Source organism: Sebastes umbrosus, chromosome 16, assembly GCF_015220745.1.
Source record: "Sebastes umbrosus isolate fSebUmb1 chromosome 16, fSebUmb1.pri, whole genome shotgun sequence".
Classification (NCBI taxonomy): Eukaryota; Metazoa; Chordata; class Actinopteri; order Perciformes; family Sebastidae; genus Sebastes; species Sebastes umbrosus.
Genome location: NC_051284.1, coordinates 5,675,961 through 5,699,279, shown reverse-complemented (window position 1 = coordinate 5,699,279; position 23,319 = coordinate 5,675,961). Strand labels below are relative to the sequence as shown.

The window sequence follows — 23,319 nt, the reverse complement described above, 5'->3', positions numbered from 1 at the left end:
GGTTTTCCACAGTCTTTGCTGCTTGTAGCAGTTTGAGCTTCTTGAGGAGGAGCTAGCTGCTTCACAACAGGCTGACAATTATGAAACAGAATTTATCCAACTTTGTTTAACTTAAACTGAACACGCACAAACAAGTTTAATGCAACAAAGTAAGGGCCTGGGTTGAAACCTAGCTTGAAAACAACTTTTTCTTCTAACTCTGCAGCTGTTTGATGGCCCTGTTCTTTTTATAAGGCCTGTTAACATGTTCTGCTGTAACAACGGTTTTAGTAGCCAGAATTAGCATGAAATCGTTTTTTTAAATGTTGATTTTAAGCCCCAATAATTGCACTCTATTGCCGCAATGTTTCTTCAAGCCCAGATGTAGCTTACTTAAGTATTTTAGTTTTCATTTAGTGAAATAAAAGCCTGACCTCATCACAGCAAGAAGGTCCTGGGTTTGAATCCACTGGCAAGTAAAGTTAATGGATAAAAAAAAAACTGAACGGATGTTAAGTTTGTCTATATGTGGATTGGACCGTGGCCTGATGTCTAAAGGAAATGGATTTGGACTAACCAGTAAGGAACCACTGTTTTAGAACTTCTCAAATAGTCAAGTTTTGGATGTTGGAAGACCTTTTGTTCTATATGAGCGCAAGAGGCTGGCGTCTCGTCAGCCTCCCTTCAATCCAGTGTTCAAGAGGCAAAAACCATAGAAATCCAAAATGCATCACATTTGTTCACATGCCTGCCATTGACACATGTGAGTGACGAACACACCGCCATCTATTTTGTGCCTCATGTCCGCATTTCCATCTGAATGATATGGAGCTATTCTTAGATCTGTGGGAGGATAGATGGGCATCATTTAGATTTTCATTTTCAAAGGCTTCTCTCCTCGACGCTGCAAGCCATTTTCAATCGACCATTTGTTGGTGCGCGGCGAAATGCACAAGCTAATGCTAATTATGTGCACAAAGCCTACTGTAAATGGTGGCTTTGGAGCGCCGGAGAAAAGGATTTTGACAATGAAAATGGATTCATGACGGTTTGCATGGCTCCTCTTTGAATAAGACCTTATTAATATTCAGTTGAGTTATCATTTTGCAAGAAGACAAAACTTACACCAGCGATCTATTAGTGAGTAGATGCTGTTAACATATTTGTGGACGGGTGTGATTCTTATCTTTTGCTAGTTTAAGTAAATCCAGACTATCAGTAAAAACTCCTGTTTGTGCCAGATGAGCAGCTGATGAGAAACCAGCTGTTCTCTACAGAACGTGGGAGAGCACCTCCATCAGTTATTCCGAATACACCTCTTTGGCCAGTCAAGACCATGAGTCCAGTCACTGTTGACCTTTTCCTCACCGCTGTTAAGACATCATTTCCCCATAAACATGTGTGGTTTTTGGTTATGATGACAGGTGGAGCTCACTACTCCCACAAGCAAGAGAAATTTCAACATTTTGCAATCCTCAGAGCTTCAGTGTTAGTTGCTGCCTTTCAGCCTGTGAGATTGAGAAAATGTGCAAAATATTTTTCATACACCATTGGGAAAAAAAAAAGCAATTACTTCGTGGCTGTTGGATGGATGGTTCAGAGCTGTGGACTTGCGACTTGACTTGTACCCGACTAGACTTGACACTTGAAGGTCAAGCTGAGGAGACTTGACTTGGTGACCCATATCTATTGAACAATGCTCTATTGAATGTTGTGTCTTTTGGAGCTCTGCCAAAATCATGAATCATTAGGGCTGTCAAGGTAAAGGCGATAATAAACGCAAATTTGTTTTAACACCACTAATTTCTTTAACACATTAACGCAACGGGCTGTAGTGGACTCAGTTTTAAAGCTGGAGTGAATATCCTGGCATCATATGAAACTAGAAAAAAACGACAGAATCCATTGGTATCAACCATGTCATACTGGCTTGTCACGAAGGAAGCTAAATAACGCTCCAATGTTGCGCTAAATTTTGGCAAGGAAAAACTGGCTTGAGTAATTTCAAAGGAGTCCCTTGATCTCTGACCTAAAGATATGTCAATGTAAATGGGTTCTTTGGGTACCCACGAGTCTCCCCTTTACAGACATGCCCACTTTATGATAATCACATGCAGTTTTGGGGCAAGTCGTAGTCAAGTCAACACACTGACACACTGACAGCTGTTGTTGCCTGTTGGGCTGCAGTTTGCCATGTTATGATTTGAGCATACTTTTTATGCTAAATGCAGTACCTGTGAGGGTTTCTGGACAATATTTGTCAATGTTTTGTGTTGTTAACTGATTTCCAGTAATAAATATACACATGCATTTGCATAAAGAAAATGTATTTGCCCACTCCCATGTTGATAAGAGTATTAAATACTCGACAAATCTCCCTTTAAGATACATTTTGATAGAAAACGTGTGATTAATTTGCGATTAATCGCTATTAACAATGGACAATCATGCGATTAATCACGATTAAATATTTTAATCTATTGACAGCCTTAATTTATAACGTAACCACAATTCATGCAACGTCTGCATAACCTAATGCACACTTTCTGCTACAGCTGCTGGCACCAGAGGAAAATAATATGGAGGAAACTCTAAATTCATATTAAAGAAATGATCCTTAACTCACAAAATGTATTGGTATATACACATAAAATGAGTAGCTTAATAGTTTCCAGCATATCGCCTATTTTCCACACCGCAGCCGCGAAAATTATTCTGACACACACATTATTTAAATACGTGCTGGTTCCTGCTTTTATAGTTATTTAAAGAGCCCCTTTAAATTTTTGTTAAATATTTAAGATTATTATTAATATATAAATATACAAATGATCATTTGACAACTGTACTAATGTTAAGAAATAACCAACTTCTTTGCCTGTTGGGCTTTTAGTGTTTTCATACTAAGTATTGACAGACTGGAAAAACTTGCTTTTTGACTTGGACTTGGTTCAAAAGACTTCAAAAAACGCTCTGGGATGATGTGATGGGATTGGTTCAGATCAAGGCCTTGGTCTGTGACTCACTGTTATTGTGTTTTCCCTTCAGATAGATTATTACCATTTTCATAGCCTTTCTGATCAGCTAAAGAACGAGCCCCAGGGGCTGCATCTCAACATACGTGATCTTTGACATTTGACATGATGTTGCATGATGTAGGCTATTTACATGCATCATGCATGCTTAACCTGGCAAACGGCAGTCGTCCACCTCGGCATTGCTTTTAAAATAACACAACAGCCTTTCTGAATGCCCTCTGACCGTCCTGCTATAATGAAGAATGGAATAAAAATAGAAAGCAGCGGAAGAAGGCGTCCTCTATGTGTCTTTAAATGAGCATTAAAAGCCAATAAGCGGTTCCTTAAGACCTTTAACCTATCCTCAGGGTATTCCCTCTGTTTTTGCCCCAGATCAGAAGAAAAACTGAGGGAGTGACTACTTCGGTTGGTTAGTCATTAGGGAGCTGCAGCAGCAGATTCCCTGATTAAACAAGCATGCACTAATCACTAATGGAGCTATGCTGCAGGATTGAATCAGGAGGATGTCAAAAGAATAACCGAACGAGTGAGGGAGAATGAGGAGGATGCCGCGGGCGTGAGTCACTCCTTTATTTTGTAAGTCCACAACTTCAGTAGATGGCAGCCTGCTAATGGGTTTCCTTTTTGCTCAGTAGTTCACATACATTTCCATAAAGGCAGGTGCTCACACAAAGTCTTAAACTGTCTTAAATTTGGTAGAACATGGTAGTAACTGTATGTTCTGTGTAATCTAAATATGTGTATTTACAGGCTGACTGTTTCTTTTTTATCCAAACAGTGCTCTGGGAGGCTCCTCAGCACTTCATATCCCAGCATTCCCCAGTGGAGGGTGCCTAATTGACTATGTGCCGCAAGTGTGCCAGTTACTCAACAACAAGGTAACGATGTTCCGTTTTACTTTTACACAGCATGGTTCGATGTGTGTTGTGTGTATGTCGATGTCTTCATCACAAAGAAATAATGTCTTTAGAAAACTATTAGTGTTGGGGTCTGCATTATGTCACATTATTTGTATTGCTCCCAGCGCGGGCCGGAGGAGCAGCGAGGCAAAGCTCTGCTCCTGGCTGGAGGAGGAGCCCTGGCGGCGACTAGCCCGCCGTGGACAGGATTGACATGGGTCTGTCCAGGCTGGTCTCTGCCAGAGGCCCCGCTCAAGTCTGAGCTGAAGGAGTTCCTGGAGAATCTAAATGATTTCGTCTGACCCATTATGCCCAGTACTGACCCAGTATAGCACTGATGACGAGCATTAAGAATAACTATATAGAAATAGCCAGTCTTCTCGGTGATGGTCTCGTTTGCTTATGTAGGTCATATAGAGGGATTATTATCAGTATTAAATTGGGACTGTTTCATAACCAGTTAAAAGTTCCTCGCAGTAACTTGAATGAGTGTGTGTATGTGTGAGTGTGTATGTGTGTATGTGTGTATGTGTGTGTGTGACAGGTTTGTGAATCATTTATTGCATATTTGTAAGCTTCGGTGCAGAAAAGCTTGTGTCCACTGAGGGATGTCTTTTGTCAAGCTGTGTGTGTTTGTGTGTGTGTGTGCGTGTTAATATGGGCATTCATGCACGTGTGTCTGGCATCTGCCGACGTGGGCGTGCTGGCCAACCTCCATAGGCCGTCTGAGCGCTCCTTGGCCTCCGCAGGTTGACAGGTAGATATGCAGTGTAGACACGATGTAATGCCGTTTCCCTCAGGAGAAATGCCCATCCCCCACTACCCCCACACACACATACACACACACACACACACACAATGCACACAGATACCCTCCATCTCTTCCTGTTCACCTGGACTCTGACCAGCATACTCAGGATGTCTGGAACACTTGTGTCCCTGACTGACCTCCCTGTCTCTGGGTGTTTGAGTCCAGCAGTGTCAGAAGCGCTCCCCTCCACCTCCTTCAAAGAGTCACGGAGGCCACCGCCTGTGTTTGGAAAGGCATTTTGAAAAGCAGGGTCAATAGCACATAAAGGCAGTGTGACACAAGGAAGGAGGAGTCATCACTTTAAAGAGCATTGATTTCTCTCAGGGCCTTTGGTTTCTCGCAGTATGCGTGGTTTAACCAGCACTATGCACTGCATGCATGCTGGCCAATTGCTGTTGTTAAAATGTGCAATAAATAAACTAAACAGCATTAGTTTGTTAGCTTAAATATCATGGTATGTATCATGACGCAAAACCATCTGAAAGTGAGAAGTAATGTGTGGAAGCATTTTGTGTTCAAGCAGTCTAGTTGGAAAAAACTGTGAGGAAAGACGAAGCTGTTTGCAGTCATTGAAAATGTAACTTTTCTTACAGTAACATTAACCACCACAACACACCTGGAGTCACCTGTTAGTAGCCTGATAACTAGACTGAACTGGCGCTTTGTTTCACTTCAAATCGCTGAACAAATCTGTGATTCAGAGGTCACTCGTCTTTTCAAAAGTATTCAGCGAACGCCAGTCTAATCGAGTTAACCTCCCTTGCGGTCACCACGGTGTTGTTGTTGCAGCTTGCAGTCATCTTAGGCCGTGCGCACCAGATGCGTAAGGTTACGAGTAGGGCTGTTAAAGCGATTAATTGCTTGATTGTCCATAGTTAATCGTGATTCATTACACATTTTTTATCTGTTCAAAATGTACCTTACAGGCATATTTGAAGTATTTAATACTCTCATCAACATGGGAGTGGGCAAATATGCTGCTTTATGCAAATGTACATATATATTTATTATTGGAAATCAATTAACAACACTAAACAATGACAGATATTGTCCAGAAACCCTCACAGGTACTGCATTTATAGCATAAAAAATATGCTCAAATCATAACACGGCGAACTGCAGCCCAACAGGCAACAACAGCTGTCAGTGTGTCAGTGTGCTGACTTCACTATGACTTGCCCCAAACTGCATGTGATGATCATAAAGTGGGCATGTCTGTAAAGGGGAGACTTGTGGGTACCCATAGAACTGGTTTTCGTTCACATATCTTGAGGTCAGAGGTCAAGAGACCCCTTTGAAAATGACCATGACAGTTTTTCCTCACCAAAATGTAGCCTTAGCATGGAGCGTTATTTAGCCTCCTTCGCGACAAGCCAGCGGGACATGGTGGTTACAGATGGATTCCTTAGGTTCAAGCCCGCTACAACCTAAAAATCGCAAGTTGTGTTGATGCGTTAAAGAAATTAGTGGAGTTAATACGAATCTGCATTATTATCACCCTAACTCTGACGGCCCTAGTTACGAATGATAATAACGGAGGGAATGACTTTCAGCTTGTCAGACATTTTCATTAATGTTAATGCGCAAAAAAAAAAGAAAAAAGCATTGTTCACGAGTCCCAAATCTCGACTCCGACTTTCGAGTCACTGTATTGTGCGACTAAAGTGCGACTCGAGTCCTCATCTATGGCATGTAGTTCAGGCTGTAAAACAGTCATTTTTGTACCTTAGTCTTACTGTAGATCTCAAAAATGTAACTCGTCATTTTGTTGTGGCCTTTTTCTATCATCAAACATACCAGGACTAAAAGAAAAATGGACACTTGGACAGCATGAAGTAGAAATTAGCAGTGTCTCTTGTTCAATAGCAGGCATGTGGCCCATTTGTGTGGCACAAGTAACATTTTGCATTCTTTGGAGTCACTTCCAGCCAAAAAAAGTAACATGAGCTTTGAATAAGCAGAGATAATAAGTAGATTCTTCAGATGAGGAAGTCAGAAGTTGAAAGTTACAAAACAACAAACAAAAAGCAACATTCGGCTTCTGTAAATCTGTTATTGATTTAAGATTTATCAACTGAGGCCAAAGGGTGGTAAAAAAAAAACAAGACGTCATTCTTATAATCATAACGAGGACGGGTCGTGCTGTCGTTTTGTTCCTTTAAAACCATCAATTATTTCCTCCCACGTATTCCAGATGCTATGATTGTATTGACACAACTTTACTGCCACGTGTGCACACAGCTGTGACTGTGATTATGATGGAAGGACCTGGCTTCTGCATCATTAAATATTACTCATGAAAATCAGCTGCAGAAGCTAATAGGCCCTGAGGGGTTTTCAGTCATCTCCTAGTAGGTACATACAGTGTGTGATCAACTCAAACAAGACAAGGAAGTGGTTGCTTTCAATCAATTTCAATGAAATCATCCTTAGTGGTAAGTCTTGAGATGAGCAGCAGATAGGAATTAATAATAAAAGCCGTAGAATTGACCATCATTCAGATTTCTCTTTATCGTATGTGTTCTAGTTCATTGCTATTGTCCAGTTCACACCTTGTGTCTGATAATGATCAATCCAATTCCAACATTTAAATTTATAGCTGGTATGTTCTCATTGCTGGCATTCTCATTACATTTTCACTATGCAAAGTAGACAGTAGGAGGAGAAGCACCGTCAAAACAACCGTAGTGATCGCCTGGTCGTTGGACACATTACTATACAGCAACACCTTTAGCCCCTTTTCCACCGTAGGAACTTTCCCCAGGACTATAAGAACCTTTTGAGGAACTCCTTGCGTTTTGACCACAGGGACCACGGTCTAAATTAAAAAGTTAATATGCCTCCATGCTGGCGACAGTTCGTCTGTACGTACGTGCGTCCGTCCATCCGGTCCATTCTTGTGAACGCGATATATATCTGGAACGCCTGGAGGGAATTTCTTCAAATTTGGCACAAACGGCCGCTTGGACTCAAGGATGAACTTATTAGATTCAGGTGGTCAGAGACACCGTGACCTCATGTCAGTCCCTTTCTCGTGAATGCAATATCTCAGGAACGCCTTGAGGGAATTTCTTTTTAATCTCAACTACACACCTGTAAAGTTTCGTGACTGCATCTTGCACGGTTGCTGTCCACAGACAGACAGACATATAAACACCTGACAAAGTACTCAGAACCTCTTCTGTGGTAGTTCCTGCTACTTTATGAGTCATGATGACACACACACGGACTCATAACGTGAAAACAATGCCAAGCGTCACTGTCACAGCTGGTAAATAGTAATTAAAATGCTTTTGAAATGAAGGTTTTATAATCTTAAACACTTGTGAACGGTCATGTTTCCTGGATAAAAATTCCACTTTTGCAATATCACATTTGAGAACCAATCAGAGCCGAGCCGGAGTCCGCCGTCTCTGAGCTGTCAATCACTTGCAAACTCCCATCAAACAGTCACACTAGGCAGCGCTGATCAAATATGAATCAATATTCTGTTACGTACATCTTGTAGTGTACTGTTTAGCTGTAAAATGAGAAAGTTTGTGAAATTTCTCTGAAATGACCTGTTATTGGCCAAAGTCTCCCATCACGGGCTACATTTTCTAAAGCCTGAAAACAGAGCCATGAGGACGTGCAGAAGTCTAATTTTATCTCAGAACACTTGTATTACAATATGCTGAAAGGTTATTATGGATTGTTTGCCCAATGATGCCAAAAATGTTCTGCCTACTGCAGCTTTAAATGATGTGATTACAATGCAAGAAATCATGGATCACATGTTTGTGGATTTCTAATCATAAAGTATCAAGTAATGCTAGCAAGGGTTTTACATCCAGACTGTGGAGGTTGCACAAAAAATGTAATTGCAATTTTTTTTTAAATGTTATAACCAACTTTACACTTGTTTTTGGAGCCTGGATAACTTCCACATTCACACAAGGTATCTATCTTTGGAAGGGGGCTATTTCCAATCAGTAATACAAACATCTATGCTTTCACTATCAGTGTTCAGTTCAACTCCGCCACCAAATGAATAGTGCTAGAGAGCACACAACACATAAATCGTTATCTGTACAGCGACTTCTTTCTCTTCTTTCAGATGATTTTCTTTTAGAAATTATTCTTTCTTTTTTTCCAAGTATGATTTTCCTATGGTATTTGGATTTTGACGCCCAATGCAGATCTTATCAGATAATCACAAAGTCATTGATATTTAAAATGTATTTGTAGTGGAGATATCAGATCAAGCCGGGGGTGGTGTGAATGCGTATGTGACTGAGAGAGAGAGAGAGAGAGAGAAGAGATTTCTTAATCACACAGCAGGAAGCACTTCCGGCGTTGTTGCATCACTCTCTCCCCACAGACACATGCACAGACACAATAAATGGAGGAGCGGGCGAGGGAGTCATGGGTGCAGGCAGGTTTTGAATACCTGCAGAGCAAGATCACCTGTGTTGCATCACTCCAACCTCCAGGCAGCCAATAGAAAGACTTGGCTGCGAGTCACAGTGACAGTGGGGGTGGGAAATCCTTTTCTCAGTATGGGTGTGAAAGTTCAGTGATCCACAGTTCCCTTGAAACACACACACACACACACACACACAAACACACACAGTGTAACTAGATAAACAGCTTATTGAGTATGTGGCCTTGCAGCTTTTGAGAAAGCTCAATTGCCGCCTCCACTGTCCCATGTAAACATAATTGAACAGGAGTCTGAGTCACAATGTGTGTCTGTGTTTAAGAGCTCTTGCAGATATGAGACCCGTCGCACGTACACACACACACACACACACAACTGTGTGTATCAGAGATTACTACTTTCCTCTTTCACAAAATGCCGTCATTCATACATGGTTGGTGAGTAATCACAACCATGCAGTAGCAGCGGGTAAGGCACCACTGTCTCCAGCTTTATTCATGATATATCCTGTCCTCGAGTGAACCTCACTGTTTTACTACATGTTTTTTACTGCTGACGACTGGGACAAATAGTCAATAACAGCAATGTATTGCAATGCAGACTTTTATTATGCATTATAGATGCACTGGCACCAGTATCACATTACAGTATCACATTGTTCTTGCATTACTGGAGCAGAGGCTCTTGCCAGATGTGTGAACTCTGTGAACTGATCTTCTTTCTAAAAAACTACTGGTTATAGGAGGTGGAAGGGGAGCCAAATCTGAATGGCTTGTCAAACCACATGTTTTCTGATCTAAACAGCCCCCAAAAAACAGTTTTATTACACAGTTTGTGGGTTGGTAGGCACTCCAGATACTCAAATGGATGTGCACAAGCACTGAAAAAGTGAGTTTTTCATGATATGTCCTCTTTAATGATCATCTTGCTTCTTAAATATTAAAGAGTTAAAGCTCATCTTTAATCATAACATCTTGTTGTGAGTTCACCTGTGTGTCTCATCCCTAATTCTGATGCATACTGTTCAATCCAGTTTTAAGTGCAAATTCATGTATAACTTAGTTTGGGGGGTTTTATAACTTTTCATTGAATCCAAAACAGGTTTTGAATCTCTTTAGCCGAGTTCACACTACACAACTTTCAAAGTGGTCAGATCGCAGTGCTGTTCACACTACACAACTTGCTGTCTTGTAATCGGGAGGAGAGACAGAAGGTCACACACTACGGGATCTTTCACCAGGAGGAATCCCCCGATGAGGTCTCCAAACTACAGACATGATAAATGATGTGATACCATACGCGAGACACATTGCTGATGTTGTTGTTGGCACGTGTTTATAAGATAGCCTGTTTCCACTGGTTTCTTTTTTTACTATTTATTCCTCTCGGTGCAACAACAACTTTGCTCCGTGTTGCAAATGCAGCACATGCATTAAGTTTCTAACAGGCGACCCCTCCTCCCCCAGGTTTCCCCTCAACCCGTATCTTGCGCTCTCATTGGCCGTAGCTCGCGGCCGGAATCCCCGACAGGTCCAGATATTTAGCATGCTAGATATCTGGGATGTGTCTGCGAGGCATCGACTTTGAGCACTTCACACATGGACGCCCGAGCGCCGATGTGCGAATGCCAAACCAACAGCGATTCGCCTCTGATCTGGGGCTTTTGTCGGGGAGCGGGAAATCAGGGCTAAAGTTGTGTAGTGTGATCTAGACATTATCGAATCTATATAGGTTCATTGTTCAACATTTGCAAGTACCTAAAGTTATTAGTGGCAACCAAAAATATGTTTGGAGTTCCTGATTCGTGGCTCATCATTCATTTTAAGTCTCCGGGGGCAACGGACAATATTGTAGCCAGCGGATATCCGGGCCAAGACTTCCTCTTTCGTGCACCGGTCATTGTTTACAGTCTGATTAGCAACTTGAGACGCGAGACCGGAGTTGGAGTTGACCGGATTGTTTCACACGTAGTGAGTTTATCAGCTGATTTTAAGATGATAAAATACTAAATCATTGTGAGACGATAGCCAGTGGGGTTCCGAGACTGCATTTCGGCCAATGCGTTCTGCCTCTTTTTCTCCACACGGACTGTTTACCTGCATGCAACCAAAGCCCGCTCAAACATGATTAGTCAATACTACTCAGACGGAAAACCAGAACGCTTCAGATACTAAAATCTTGTCCCGTTGCCTAGAGATTCTGCATTCATATGCAGACATCTGATTATAGAGATTAATACAGTATAATCTGCCACTGATTATGTCTGTCATTTTAACGGGTAAGAGTGAGGGTCAGCGCAGGCTGAAAATAAGCCTGCTACCTGAATGTTTTGTACACTGCTCTTGGTTTGATGAGAGATTTCTTAGCCCTCGGAGCTTAGTGAATCCGGATATTTCGCCAACTGGGAACTGGCTTCAAAATGAGATCGGCAATTGGAACATAACTCAATGTATAACTTCACAATATTCACACCGGTGTGGTGAAATGGGTTTCACATTGTTGCATTTCATTCATGCCCCTTTGATTAAATAGTGTACATGCCGAAATTTGAAGACAGAGGGAATTCTGCTGCAGGTTTTTTCTGTGTTTTTCAGTAATCCGATGGCTTCATCGGCATTGCCCAGGTGCAGTGATATAAAACCACCCGGCTAAGGCTTAGTCCTGCTAGGGTAATGGAGCAGGTCACCTTCATGGCTGGCTGGCTGACTGCAGGCTTTCTCACCTGCCCAGGATGCTCAACAGTCAAGCGAGCCCTGAGCTTCTCCTCTTCGGACTTTAAGATAATACTTAATCACACCTGTCAACACACGCTAAAGACATCACGAGAGGAGAACCTGTTCTTGTGTTGGAAATTTCATGTGATTGATTGTGTTTAGTTTTATATATTGTGAATTTTTAATGTCTCCACCTGTCTGAATTCCAACTCACTCACTCACTTATTCTCTGGTGGTTTTTATCAGTGGAGGGGCGACTACAGCCGTCATGGCTGGTGTGATCCCATCGCAAGATACTCTCTAGTTATATATGCTCATGTATGTTTGAAAACCTGTCACCTCGCAGCAAGAAGACTAGTTGGGAACTTTCTGTATGTTCATGATACCATCGCTGATATCTAGCAGTGGCTTTGGGGTGTTATACTCGGGGAGCGAATTCCCAAAAGGATCGTGCGGCTTTTGCGGCCGCTAAACCTGCACGAATAATAGTGTGATTCTCAAAGCACCCAAGCAAATAGCATCTCGCTGCTCCTGTGCTATTTGCATATTTAAGTTAGGTAATTAATGCATTTAGCGCAAAATTGGACCCTTTCCATGTAAATGAGCCTAATTGCAAAAACTCCAATTCACAATGATCAGCGCTAATAGCCACACGCAGTTACTGTGAAATTATTAGCGTCTTCAGAGAGTTGGTGGTAACTGAACTCATTTATAAGGGGTGTGCGTTTAAAAAAACACCAACAGCACTGACATTTGGATATAAAATCCCAAATAGGGTTTCTCTCTGTCACGTTTTGAAGTTTTGAGGAATGCCTCTGCACCTCGTCGGTCAGGACCTGCAGCTCGCAGCCTGAAGATCTCACGTTTCTTTTTCTCTTTGCCATTTTTTTCTGCAACATTTATACTTCGCCACATAGAAAATTGCACTGAGCTGCAAAACTTTATGGGCATGTTTGTACCATAATATCATTAGCGCAATATCTTTTGTGAATTGGACCTTGAGACAGGGAAGATGGCGGTCGCAAGTGATGCACAATTCACGGTGCTATCGGCGGCTGCAATCCATTCTTTGTGAACTTGCCCGTCAGTGTACTACAAAAACAACCTACCTTAAAACGAGCACTGCAGTGCGAACTACTACTAAGTTTTTCTCCTTTTCTAATGTGTTGCACACGTTGCTAAACATCCATGAGATGAATGTAAAACTGAAATGCTTACTGTATTTTATCAAGATTTTTTTTCAAACAAAGAAAAGAAAAAGAGGCTCCATGTAAAACTGTTGACTGAAATGGAGAAATGATATTAAAATGAACACAGTACTTTGAGCAGACAGTATTTTCTTGTTGCATTTGACAGACTCTATGGTAGAGCTTTTAACACCAGCTTATTTGGCTGTCAAGTGGTAAGCTAAAGACTTTGTACTGTGACATTTAAATTTGCCTGTACAAAGATTGAATGTAATGCCACTTTTGTGCTCTGAGCCGTCTGGTTTTAAAGTGAAAGCAACCATTAAAAAGTTCACCTCTCTTAATCTCGCTACAAGCCCAGGCATTGTTTACATTCTGGGTAGGTTCGCTCAGAAAGCCTCTCTGCTGGTACGCACTGTGCTGCCAGCATTTCCTCTCAGGCCGTACACAGACTCAGAGATAGTTCTGCCCAATTCAGGCCAAGACAGACCCTGAAACCATGTGTTCAGGACATGTGCTGAGGGGGGGTTGCAGTTGATGAGATTGAAAACAATATTCTTGTTCATTAAACAGGGTATTCATAAATGCTGTTGCTGCAAGGGTATTCTTCCAGGCCAAGGGTCGAAGACGTGTAATCATGTAATAATAACGCCATCCCCCCTTCTGTTGTTGTTGTTGATGTTTTCCTTTACTTTCTACCAATCAAAAAATTTTAAAATTCTTTAAAATCTTTGAAAATCTGTCATACCAACTGATCACAAATATATACGATTTTATGAACTACATTATTAATCTCTGTTGTTTGACACTAGCTGCCAATAGAGAGTAACAAACGAGACCTTTTGTTATCTTGCAGAGTATTACCTTATTACCATATGATATCATCAGATAAGGCGGTGCCGTCTAGGACAGTATAACGCATGTCCCTTATGGAAGTCTTGATGACTTTTAACATCCCTCCAGCTATTATATTTTTAAAAAGAGCCTACGGAAGAATCCATTGACTCTTGATGGGCGTTAGCTACTTTTCCTTTAAGGGAGTGACCCAGTGTTGTCAATAATTAAAGTATTTGTATGATGATTTAGCCCTTTGTATGATGTACAATCAATTATTCTAAAAAAACAAAAAAAAACAAATGTGTGATAACTTTGACGTCATAGTTTAATTTTTTTTTTCCATATTGGTATGAAGCTGATTTTGAACCAGCCTGATTATTCATCATAGGTTCACTCTGTCAATAATTTCTGGCAGAAAACTGTATTTGCAATAAATGATCCAAGCACATCTCTGGTGAGACTTCTTAATAAAGTTTAATTAAGAAGCTCATGGTCATGTGATGTGTTTTTCTGCAGTTTAAAAAAAAAATGAGTTTCAATTTATAAATTCCATCTGTAATCTATTCACCTACACGCTATATAATATCATAGGACAACATAATAATGTGTCCTGTAACCCGCAGGATAAACATTGTATCCAGACCCCACTGCAGTCAACTTGGTGAACCCTTGCATGCACTGTGAACCACAGCACAGACCTTTGGCACATATTGATAAAACATTGCAATCTCAGCTCTGGGTGTGCCTTGGTCTAGATTTGAATGTACAATAGTATCATAATTCTGGAGTCTCTTTAAAATTATTTGGCTTTTGGCACCACTGGAGCGACCTCCTTCAATCTTCCATTTGGAAGCCACAACGTTAAACGACTACTTTGCTTTACGCTATAGAGCTCATTTACAGCCTTTTTCCACAGCTTCACTGCATTCCAACCAAATGGCCACCTCAGGTACAGAGAAATGAAGTCAACGTGGAATTGCCAAAGATTGCAGTTTCTTAAACGGCCATTTGAGGCTGGCTCCAAAAGCGAGTCAATCCCCATAGACCCCCATGTTAAGATGCCCAACTTTACAGCAGAAATAAACATGTTTACAACATGGTAAAAAAAAACGATGTTGGTCTCTATAGCTAATTTCCCTGTTCAAGACAACTGTACAGGGGTGAATTTTTTTATAAACTATCCGTTTAAATTATAAGGTTAAAAGTTAAGCATAATTATGTGAAGGTGGTATTGGTTAAGGTTAGGCATTGGCCTGGAATGACTAAGATTAGGTATTGGCCTTGAATGGTTAAGGTTAGGCATTGGCCTGGAATGACTAAGATTAGGTATTGGCTTTGAATGGCCAAGGTTAGGCATTGGCCTCGAAGGGTTATGGTAAGGCATTGGCCTCGAATGGTTAACGTTAGGCATTGGCATCGAATGGTTGAGGTTAGATATTGTCCTTGAATGGTTAACATTAGCCATTGGCCTTGAATGGTTAAGGTTAGGCATTGGCCTCGAAGGGTTATGGTAAGGCATTGGCCTCGAATGGTTAACGTTAGGCATTGGCATCGAATGGTTGAGGTTAGATATTGTCCTTGAATGGTTAACATTAGCCATTGGCCTTGAATGGTTAAGGTTAGGCATTGGCCTCGAAGGGTTATGGTAAGGCATTGGCCTCGAATGGTTAACGTTAGGCATTGGCATCGAATGGTTGAGGTTAGATATTGTCCTTGAATGGTTAACATTAGCCATTGGCCTTGAATGGTTAAGGTTAGGCATTGGCATCGAACGGTTGAGGTTAGATATTGGCCTCAAATGGTTAACATTAGGCATTGGCCTCGAATGGTTGAGGTTAGGCATTGGCCTTGAAGGGTTAAGGTTACGCATTGACCTTGAATGGTTAAGGTTAGGCATTGACCTTGAATGGTTGAGGTTAGGCATTGGCCTTGAAGGGTTAAGGTTAGGCATTGACCTTGAAGGGTTAAGGTTAGGCATTGACCTTGAATGGTTGAGGTTAGGCATTGGCCTTGAAGGGTTAAGGTTACGCATTGACCTTGAATGGTTAAGGTAAGGCATTAACCTCAAATGGTTAAGGTTAGGCATTTTTCCAATTCCGTTGTGTGTACTAAAACTTTCCCTTTGTTCTCTCTAGGTGCAGTATGTCATCCAAGGCTATCACAAGAGGAGAGAGTACATCGCTGCCTTCCTCAGCCACTTTGGAATGTGAGTCAACTAGAGAGGATCCTCCACTGTGAAGTGATCACAGCATGTGTTCAGCAGCCATTCATTTATCACTGTCCCCCGTCTTTTTACAAGAAAGCACTGTTGGTTTAAAATAAGACCCAGTGGGACTTTGCAGAAATAAACACACAGTATGTTTATTGCAGGGGCGTGGTGGAGTACGATGCCGAGGGATTCACAAAACTCACTCTTCTACTAATGTGGAAGGACTTTTGCTTCCTGGTACATGGTAAGAAAGTCACAAAACCGTTTCCGATCTGCTTGGATCACATCTGATACAGTTACCATATGATCCTCTTTTTAATCTTTCTACTGCTCTCTCTCTCTCTCTCTCTGTCCCCTCTGCTCGTCGTAGTGGATCTCCCGCTGTACTTCCCTCGGGACCAGCCCACCCTCACCTTCCAGTCTGTGTACCACTTCACCAACAGCGGCCAGCTCTACTCTGTGGTGCAGAAGTCGTATCCCTACAGCCCTCGCTGGGACGGCAATGAGATGGCAAAGAGGGCCAAGTGAGTAGATACTGCCTACTACCTCAAAGCTAAAAGCAACAAAACAGGTCTTGACAGACTCCGTTCCCACAAAGTCGAGTGCATTTAAGGACTATTCTCACGAGACTGTTAAGCCCAGTGAAACTGTTTCTGACAAGTCACACAAGGTCAGTTATCATGATGAATATCACGTACTGTATGATCTGCATTAGATATGTGATACAATAAGGCCATATTGTCTGGACTGCACTACACACAGGCCATTTGTATGGCCTGTATATGGCCTGGAGTATTCACAGATAATATTCTACCTTCAATAAATATAAACTGGTATGACACCATAAGAGGAAATCTATAGGCGTCGGCTGCACCCTGAGAAGTGTTTGCTTTTTGCATGGGAAAGGTTAATAACTGCTGTAAATATGTGAAAGATCTGAGTGACTACAGAAGGTGCAGAAAGTAATACATAATCAGTTTTGCTCATAGGATATCTGTGTACTTCTCATTTGTTAATCTTAATATATCTTAAAGTCTCCACAAAAACATCTGTAAACCTATTTGGATTATCAACTGTTAGCCTCTGGATTTGACTAAAGGAAAATGACGGTATTTTTCAACCTGGGTCTTAATGCCCAGACACACCAAGCCGACATCAAAGAACTAGCGGCGATGAAGGCCGACTGTTGCGTCGCATCACGTTGCCTTCTGTCTTGGCCGACAAGTTGCATTTGAACACACTGCAAAGACTACAGACAGCGTCCTGTTGCTCGCGCTTGTGCTCGCACTAACACACGAGGCTGAATGTAATTAACAGGCTTCATGTTGATCAACAATAGCAGCTAAAAGCCGAAATATCACTATATATTTCACATGCTTGGCAGTAATGTTAAATTACCAAACAAAGGTTCCTCCACGAACCGATGTTGATACTAGTATTAACTTTTCCTGCTTCGGCCTCCCGACCATGGTCAGAAGGAACAGGGGAGACACCGTAGTTTCTCTCTCCTGGGCCGGAGTCGATAACGTTACTCTCTCTGGAGTTAACCCCCGCCGTCACTCCACTTAGCAGCAGAGAAACAAGACACACAATCTGCGACTTCCTCTTCTGCTCCGCTGCTCGCTCGTTTTCTCACATACTTGCCGCCACTCACTCTCTCTTACTTCACCACTCACTTCCCACTTTAACACACACAATCCCACAACACTAGTTTTCGCCCAACGTCCGTCACATTCCTGTTTGTAAGACGGGCATCACCAGATATAACTTTGTGTTTTTTGTGCTACTGTGGAGTTTTGTGGTGGGGGCTGGTCGTTTGTTGGCATTAGCGTACTCTATTTCTAACTGAACATTAGCTACGGCTAAGGCACCCACGAGCGCGCATGATGTCACATCTGTTGGATTTTCCCAGAAAAAACGGCCCGGGTTTTTCACATTAAAAGCAGTGTACAGGCTGATAGAGGAAACCCAGAAAGTCGCAGGTCTCATTTTTTAAGGTTACAACCTGTTCACACACTTTGGCAATAAAAAATGATTTATACGTGTAAAAAATTACATACAGTCCCTTTAAATGAAAATGTCTAAATATGTAAACCTACATTTTGTTTTAATTTAAAACCACAACTGATTCAGGCTAGCTGATTCCCCCTACTTCCCAGTCTTGATGTTAAGCTAAGTTAACCAACATATGAATTGAATCAACAGATATGAGAGTGATCTAACTCTCTGCACGAAAGTGACAAAGCATTTTTCCAAAAATTGTTGAACTATTTGCTTGAAGTCTAATCTGACACGAACGCACGCACAAACCTGAATGCACCACCTGTGGCTAAATACCTTGTGGACTGCTGTTGTTTTTTTTTACGCCGTTTGATTTTTTTTAGTTATGTCTCCTGTGTTTCCATCAAGAGCGTTAACACACAGAGACTAGATATCTCATGCACAGTTGTAATTGTAGCAAGTAAACACATTCTGCCTTTCATCTGCACTTTGATACATGCTGGGGCTGGGACTGACCCACTGAATTGGTTAGATGCTTTGAAGCAGCTGAAACACAATTATTGTCACATTTTGATGTTTTTATTTGCTGTACTCTCTCTCTCTCTCTCTCTCTCTCTCTCTCTCCCCCTCCCTCTCTTTCTCTTTCTCTTTCTCTCTGTCTCTCACCCAGGTCGTACTTCAAGAGCTTCATCCCTCAGTTCCAAGAGGGAGCTTTTGCCAACGGGAAACTCTAGTACCCTCTAGCTTAATGACATGCCTGGAGAGTTGCCTGTGGGAGTGTGTATGTGAGTGTGTGTGCCACCGTGTACCTGTATGTGAGTATGCGCAGACTTGCGTTCGTGAGAATGTGTTGTACTTTAACAGCCTGGTGAGAATGACGCTGTGCATATTGCACACAGATTCTGTGAAATCCACATTGTTTGACCTCGAAATAATTGCCTCTAAGTACATTCACCTTTTATTCTACTTTTAGTGAGATGTCACTTTGTAGACGATGTCCAGACACTGCAACATGCTATAACAAAAAAAAGCCAAGTGACATGAGGATGAAGTTCCTCCTCCTCTAAAGGATTACGTAACAATAGCAGACACATGAACATTGTGCTCATGTGACACATTTTTTGTGGGATCAGGCTGAAATGATGATCGTTTGTCTTGTTGCCAGCTCACAGTAGAGGGCCTTTATTTTGAAGAGAAACTTCGACAGGAAACTGACGTGACAACCTCACAGAGGGTTGGGCTCGCAACACTCCATCCAGAGCTGCCGTGCTGTGAACGATATTTGATGATATGTAAACTACATGTAAATCACAAAAGAGCTGTAGGGATGATGCAAAAGGATCCTTTGTTGACTGTTTGTTCGTCCCTTAACGATCGTCAAGTTTGGCTCCAGTGTCGATGTTAAAATGATCTACAATTAGTTTTGCCTTTTCATTGTCTGTATGTTCCATTTGACCATTTATTGCCCTGTGAAGTCTTTTACTGACAGCTTGACAGTACTGTAAATTACTGAATGTTTTGTCCAAATTTCTATCCAGTAAAGACGTCTGTTTCCCCCCCGACAGTGTGTTTTGTGTTGTTTTGTACTTGGTCTGCTCTGTTTGTTGTTGTATTGAAAATTATCATTGAAAAAATATGGGATGGATGGTAAATATTGGAAAGATCCCCTGTTAAAGCTAGGGTAGGTAATGTATTTTAGAAACCGTTTTTTGTGAGATCCATTACATGTGGGTTTAATCACATTGAACGACGGTCTTTAGCTGGTGTGAGACGTCCATATTTGTCTGTATTATCAAGTGCCAATAAGTCAGTCGTAATTACGACTTGGATGTTGATGTGAACGTTAAGTTAGAAACTCGCAATTACGAGTCTACACGGACATGCTAGTGTCTCTGGGAGGGTTTTACTTATTATACTTATTGGAGTGGAATAGTAAACAACTTGCGGCTTCCGTTTCTGCGGGCAATAACATGAGTGCGATTGGCTGTTATGTATCATGGTTATATGCTAACGATTGCAATGTTAACATGCAGGTGTTTAGCAGGTAATGTTAGCATGTTACAGTACTGCTGAGGCTGATGAATGTTATTTGTTTTGCAGGAATTTGGATAAACCAAATTACTGGACAATCAATGGTGCTGGATTGTTTTGGGAATCACCAATTTTCCAACTCGTAGGGAACGTCAATGTTTGCTCTAATTGTCCAAATCAATCAAATAGTCATAGAAGTCAGGATCACCAAAGTCATTAAACATTGTCTGGACACCAAATTCCAACACGTTCTCACCCCAACTTGTCACATGCTGACGCTTTGTCAGACCCTTCGCCGTCAATTTTTGGTCGCAGTAAACACGTGCCTAATGTTGTGAATCTAACAAAAACACTTTTCACTTTCCAACAAAACCACCTAGTTAGGAAAAAACAACATGGTTGGGCTTAAAATTATTACGGTTTTACAGTGAAAATGTGACCGGACGTTTTGAACACAAGACACGAATGAAAAGCTGATTATAAAGTGAAAGTGAAACGTAACCCGCGAGTCACAGTACTTTCTCGGACCGTTTACTGTTGGGGAGGACAGGTTTGCATTGTAGTTATTAAAACACCCGGTGCGTCTCATACCGGCGCTAAAGGGTGCCTTGTGCGGCGGTATCGAGGCGTGACAAAGTGTCGGTATTTGACACTCTGGGAATGAGAACGGGCTGCAAATTCACATCCCAAAAACAGAAACTGAAAATATGTTTTAATTAAAAACAAAGACGCTGGCGTGTGAAATAAATTGCATTTTTTAAGGGAAACCATTTTTAGCAGAACACATGATCGTCATATTTTTATGCTGCCTTGCTTATTAAATTAAAAAATGACTCTCTGTTCTTCAAATGTGTAAAGGTGTACTTCCTCAGTATCTGTAATGCTTTTATAAACCTTAGAGAGAGATGCTGTTCTTTTTACAGGCCCTTAATGTGCTTGTGTAATAAGGAGCCACAGCACAGAGAGAATGTGTGTATGTGTGTGCATGGATGTGCACATGCATGTGCTTGAGCGAGGCAGAGTGAGCGCTTGCTTGTTTTCATCATTAAATATGAGGGTCATAGTTAGGGGTCCTTGCTGGCCTTAGGCGCAGCCCTTTGCTATATTTATTGTTGGTAATGCAGCAACTGTCAAGTCTAATTGAGAACTATAGGGTGAATGTATCTGGGGCATTTAATAGCATCAAGGCTCCTAATAAAATAATTAAAAAGCAAGATTCTTTTTGTCTTTTTCACTGCCCCGCTCCATGTTTCTTGCTCTAACCTTTCCCGACCTGCTTTCAAAACATCTCTGTTGTCAGCCGCGGGACGGGCTGCTCTCATTTTGGAGTTCTGGGGGGGTGGATGGGAGGTCAGAAAAGGAAGGGTAGCGTCTTTAACGAGCACGAGTAAAGAATAGTTTAACTTGACAGTCGACGACTTTGCACTCAAAACGTAGCAATTGATTTTCAATAGTGGGGAACTTCAGTGTGGATTTAGCCCAGTGTGTGTGAACCTCAGGCTGCCAAATCTGAATCCAGGGTTTACATTAGTCGAACAAACAAAAGTGATTGAATCATTAGATTGAATAGGTCTAGTTTAAATCATCCCTTTGAGTACAGACCATGACATTGCAGTGTGTGTGTAAAGTGTGCCAACATAGATTGTCTATCTGGGGAAAAAAAAAAAAGTATTCACTGCCGAAGTTTTTCCTCAGGCCTTGATGTTGACCCAAGCTGACATAAGCCCTTTAAGTAACTTGTAAACAATTCCTCCCAAAGTGGCTTAAACTGTGTCACTGTCGCGACGCTTAAGTCACATTTAGTTATAGCCTCCTCCCTCAAAAGTGTCGGCGCCCAAACGTGGCTCACCTTTACACGCTTTTAAGCAACTTAACATGGATTTATCCCGGGTAATGATCCTGTGAAGGTGCTGCTCAAGGTACCTTTTGAAGATGTGTTTCTCAGCCCCCTGAATCACAGTGCAGAGGTCTGCCAACCCTCCGAGCTAATACTCCAAATCCACTAATCCAGCCGTCTTTAAGAGATCTCAACGGCAGTCGGATGGAATAATTAAAGGCTGGAATAATTAGCTTGGAATCTGTGGACGGGGGATGATTAAATTGATGAGTGTTTTTTGTGGTCCGGGTGAGTTCACGCTTTGCTGGACTGGGACTCGATGTCATGGATTGAGTGGTGTTTGGGCTTTTTGTTTTTCTTGAGGTGAGAAGAATTTCATCTCCACCTTAGCCTCGCTGTTGGCAGGACAGCTAACCTGACCCGAGTTAACGAAGTACAATGGTTGTGAACAGAAACAGGTGTCCTTAGCTCAAGGCAGGTGGCAGCATTAGATTAACATTAACTGCTCCGGTGACAACCCTATAAGCAGCTAGCTCGGAGGCAGCAAAGGACCTGCCAGCCCGGAGAACTGACAAGTGTGTGAAACAGGATCACTTAAAGCTCAGCACCTTCCTGGGCAATAACCCGAATTTTAGCTCTTGGCATCACTCACCCCGCTTCACCTCAGAAGTCGGGGCGAGGCGCCAGAAACTTTTGAAGAGTGGGGAAAGTATGTGGAAGGACGTCAAAGTTGCCGGCACGGTTGGGGGAGCGTAGACGATAACAGAAAAAAGGAGGGAAAGTGATTGAAAAATCCTGAGTCATCACTTTGTGAAGCGAAGACAGTAAACAGTCGGGGCAGTAGCACGGGATGAGGTAATCAGAAGGAAACAAAAAAGGCCTGAATATGTCAGAGAGCGATGAAGGAGGACAGCAGCCCTATTCCAGACTGTTTACTTCCCTCTCGTGTCACCGTGTCCGACTCATCCGTCAGCCTCGCCTGTTTTGTTTCTTTCGTACGGCGGCCTTTTGACCAAACACATTCCACCGGAAAAAAAAGACAAACAGTTCGCCAAGTGAAGAGGAAAAGGACGGGGGTTGAAATCACAAACTCTTGTGACTGTGGGGTACTTTGTGTTTCGTCTGAAAGTACAAATTCAGAGTGACATATTAGAAGTTTCCCCCGCCCCCATCTTCATCGCATTCGGAGGGAGGGCGTTGAAGAGGAGTGTGTGCGAGGGGTGGATTTCAGAGGCTATGCAGCATTTGCGACGCAGCGTAGGGTTGTTGATGCGAGCCATGTTGAGGATGATGGAGCTGAGAGGCTTAACTAATTTTGGAAAGAGAGAGCAGGAGGAGGAGAGCGGAGGGGGGATT

At 42.0% G+C, this 23,319-nt stretch overlaps 1 protein-coding gene across 2 annotated transcripts in view; it reads left to right on the top strand.

The window, feature by feature from the left end:
• Positions 1 to 19,654, top strand: part of babam2 (BRISC and BRCA1 A complex member 2) — a 120,468-nt gene extending 100,814 nt beyond the window's left edge. For both annotated transcript variants that reach the window (XM_037796515.1, XM_037796514.1), the window contains exons 8-12: positions 3,796 to 3,895; positions 16,021 to 16,091; positions 16,256 to 16,338; positions 16,465 to 16,618; positions 18,766 to 19,654. In XM_037796515.1, the coding sequence (XP_037652443.1) occupies positions 3,796 to 3,895; positions 16,021 to 16,091; positions 16,256 to 16,338; positions 16,465 to 16,618; positions 18,766 to 18,829 (472 nt within the window). In that variant the 3' untranslated portion in view covers positions 18,830 to 19,654. The remainder of the gene's footprint in view (positions 1 to 3,795; positions 3,896 to 16,020; positions 16,092 to 16,255; positions 16,339 to 16,464; positions 16,619 to 18,765) is intronic.
• Positions 19,655 to 23,319: the final 3,665 nt, after the last annotated feature.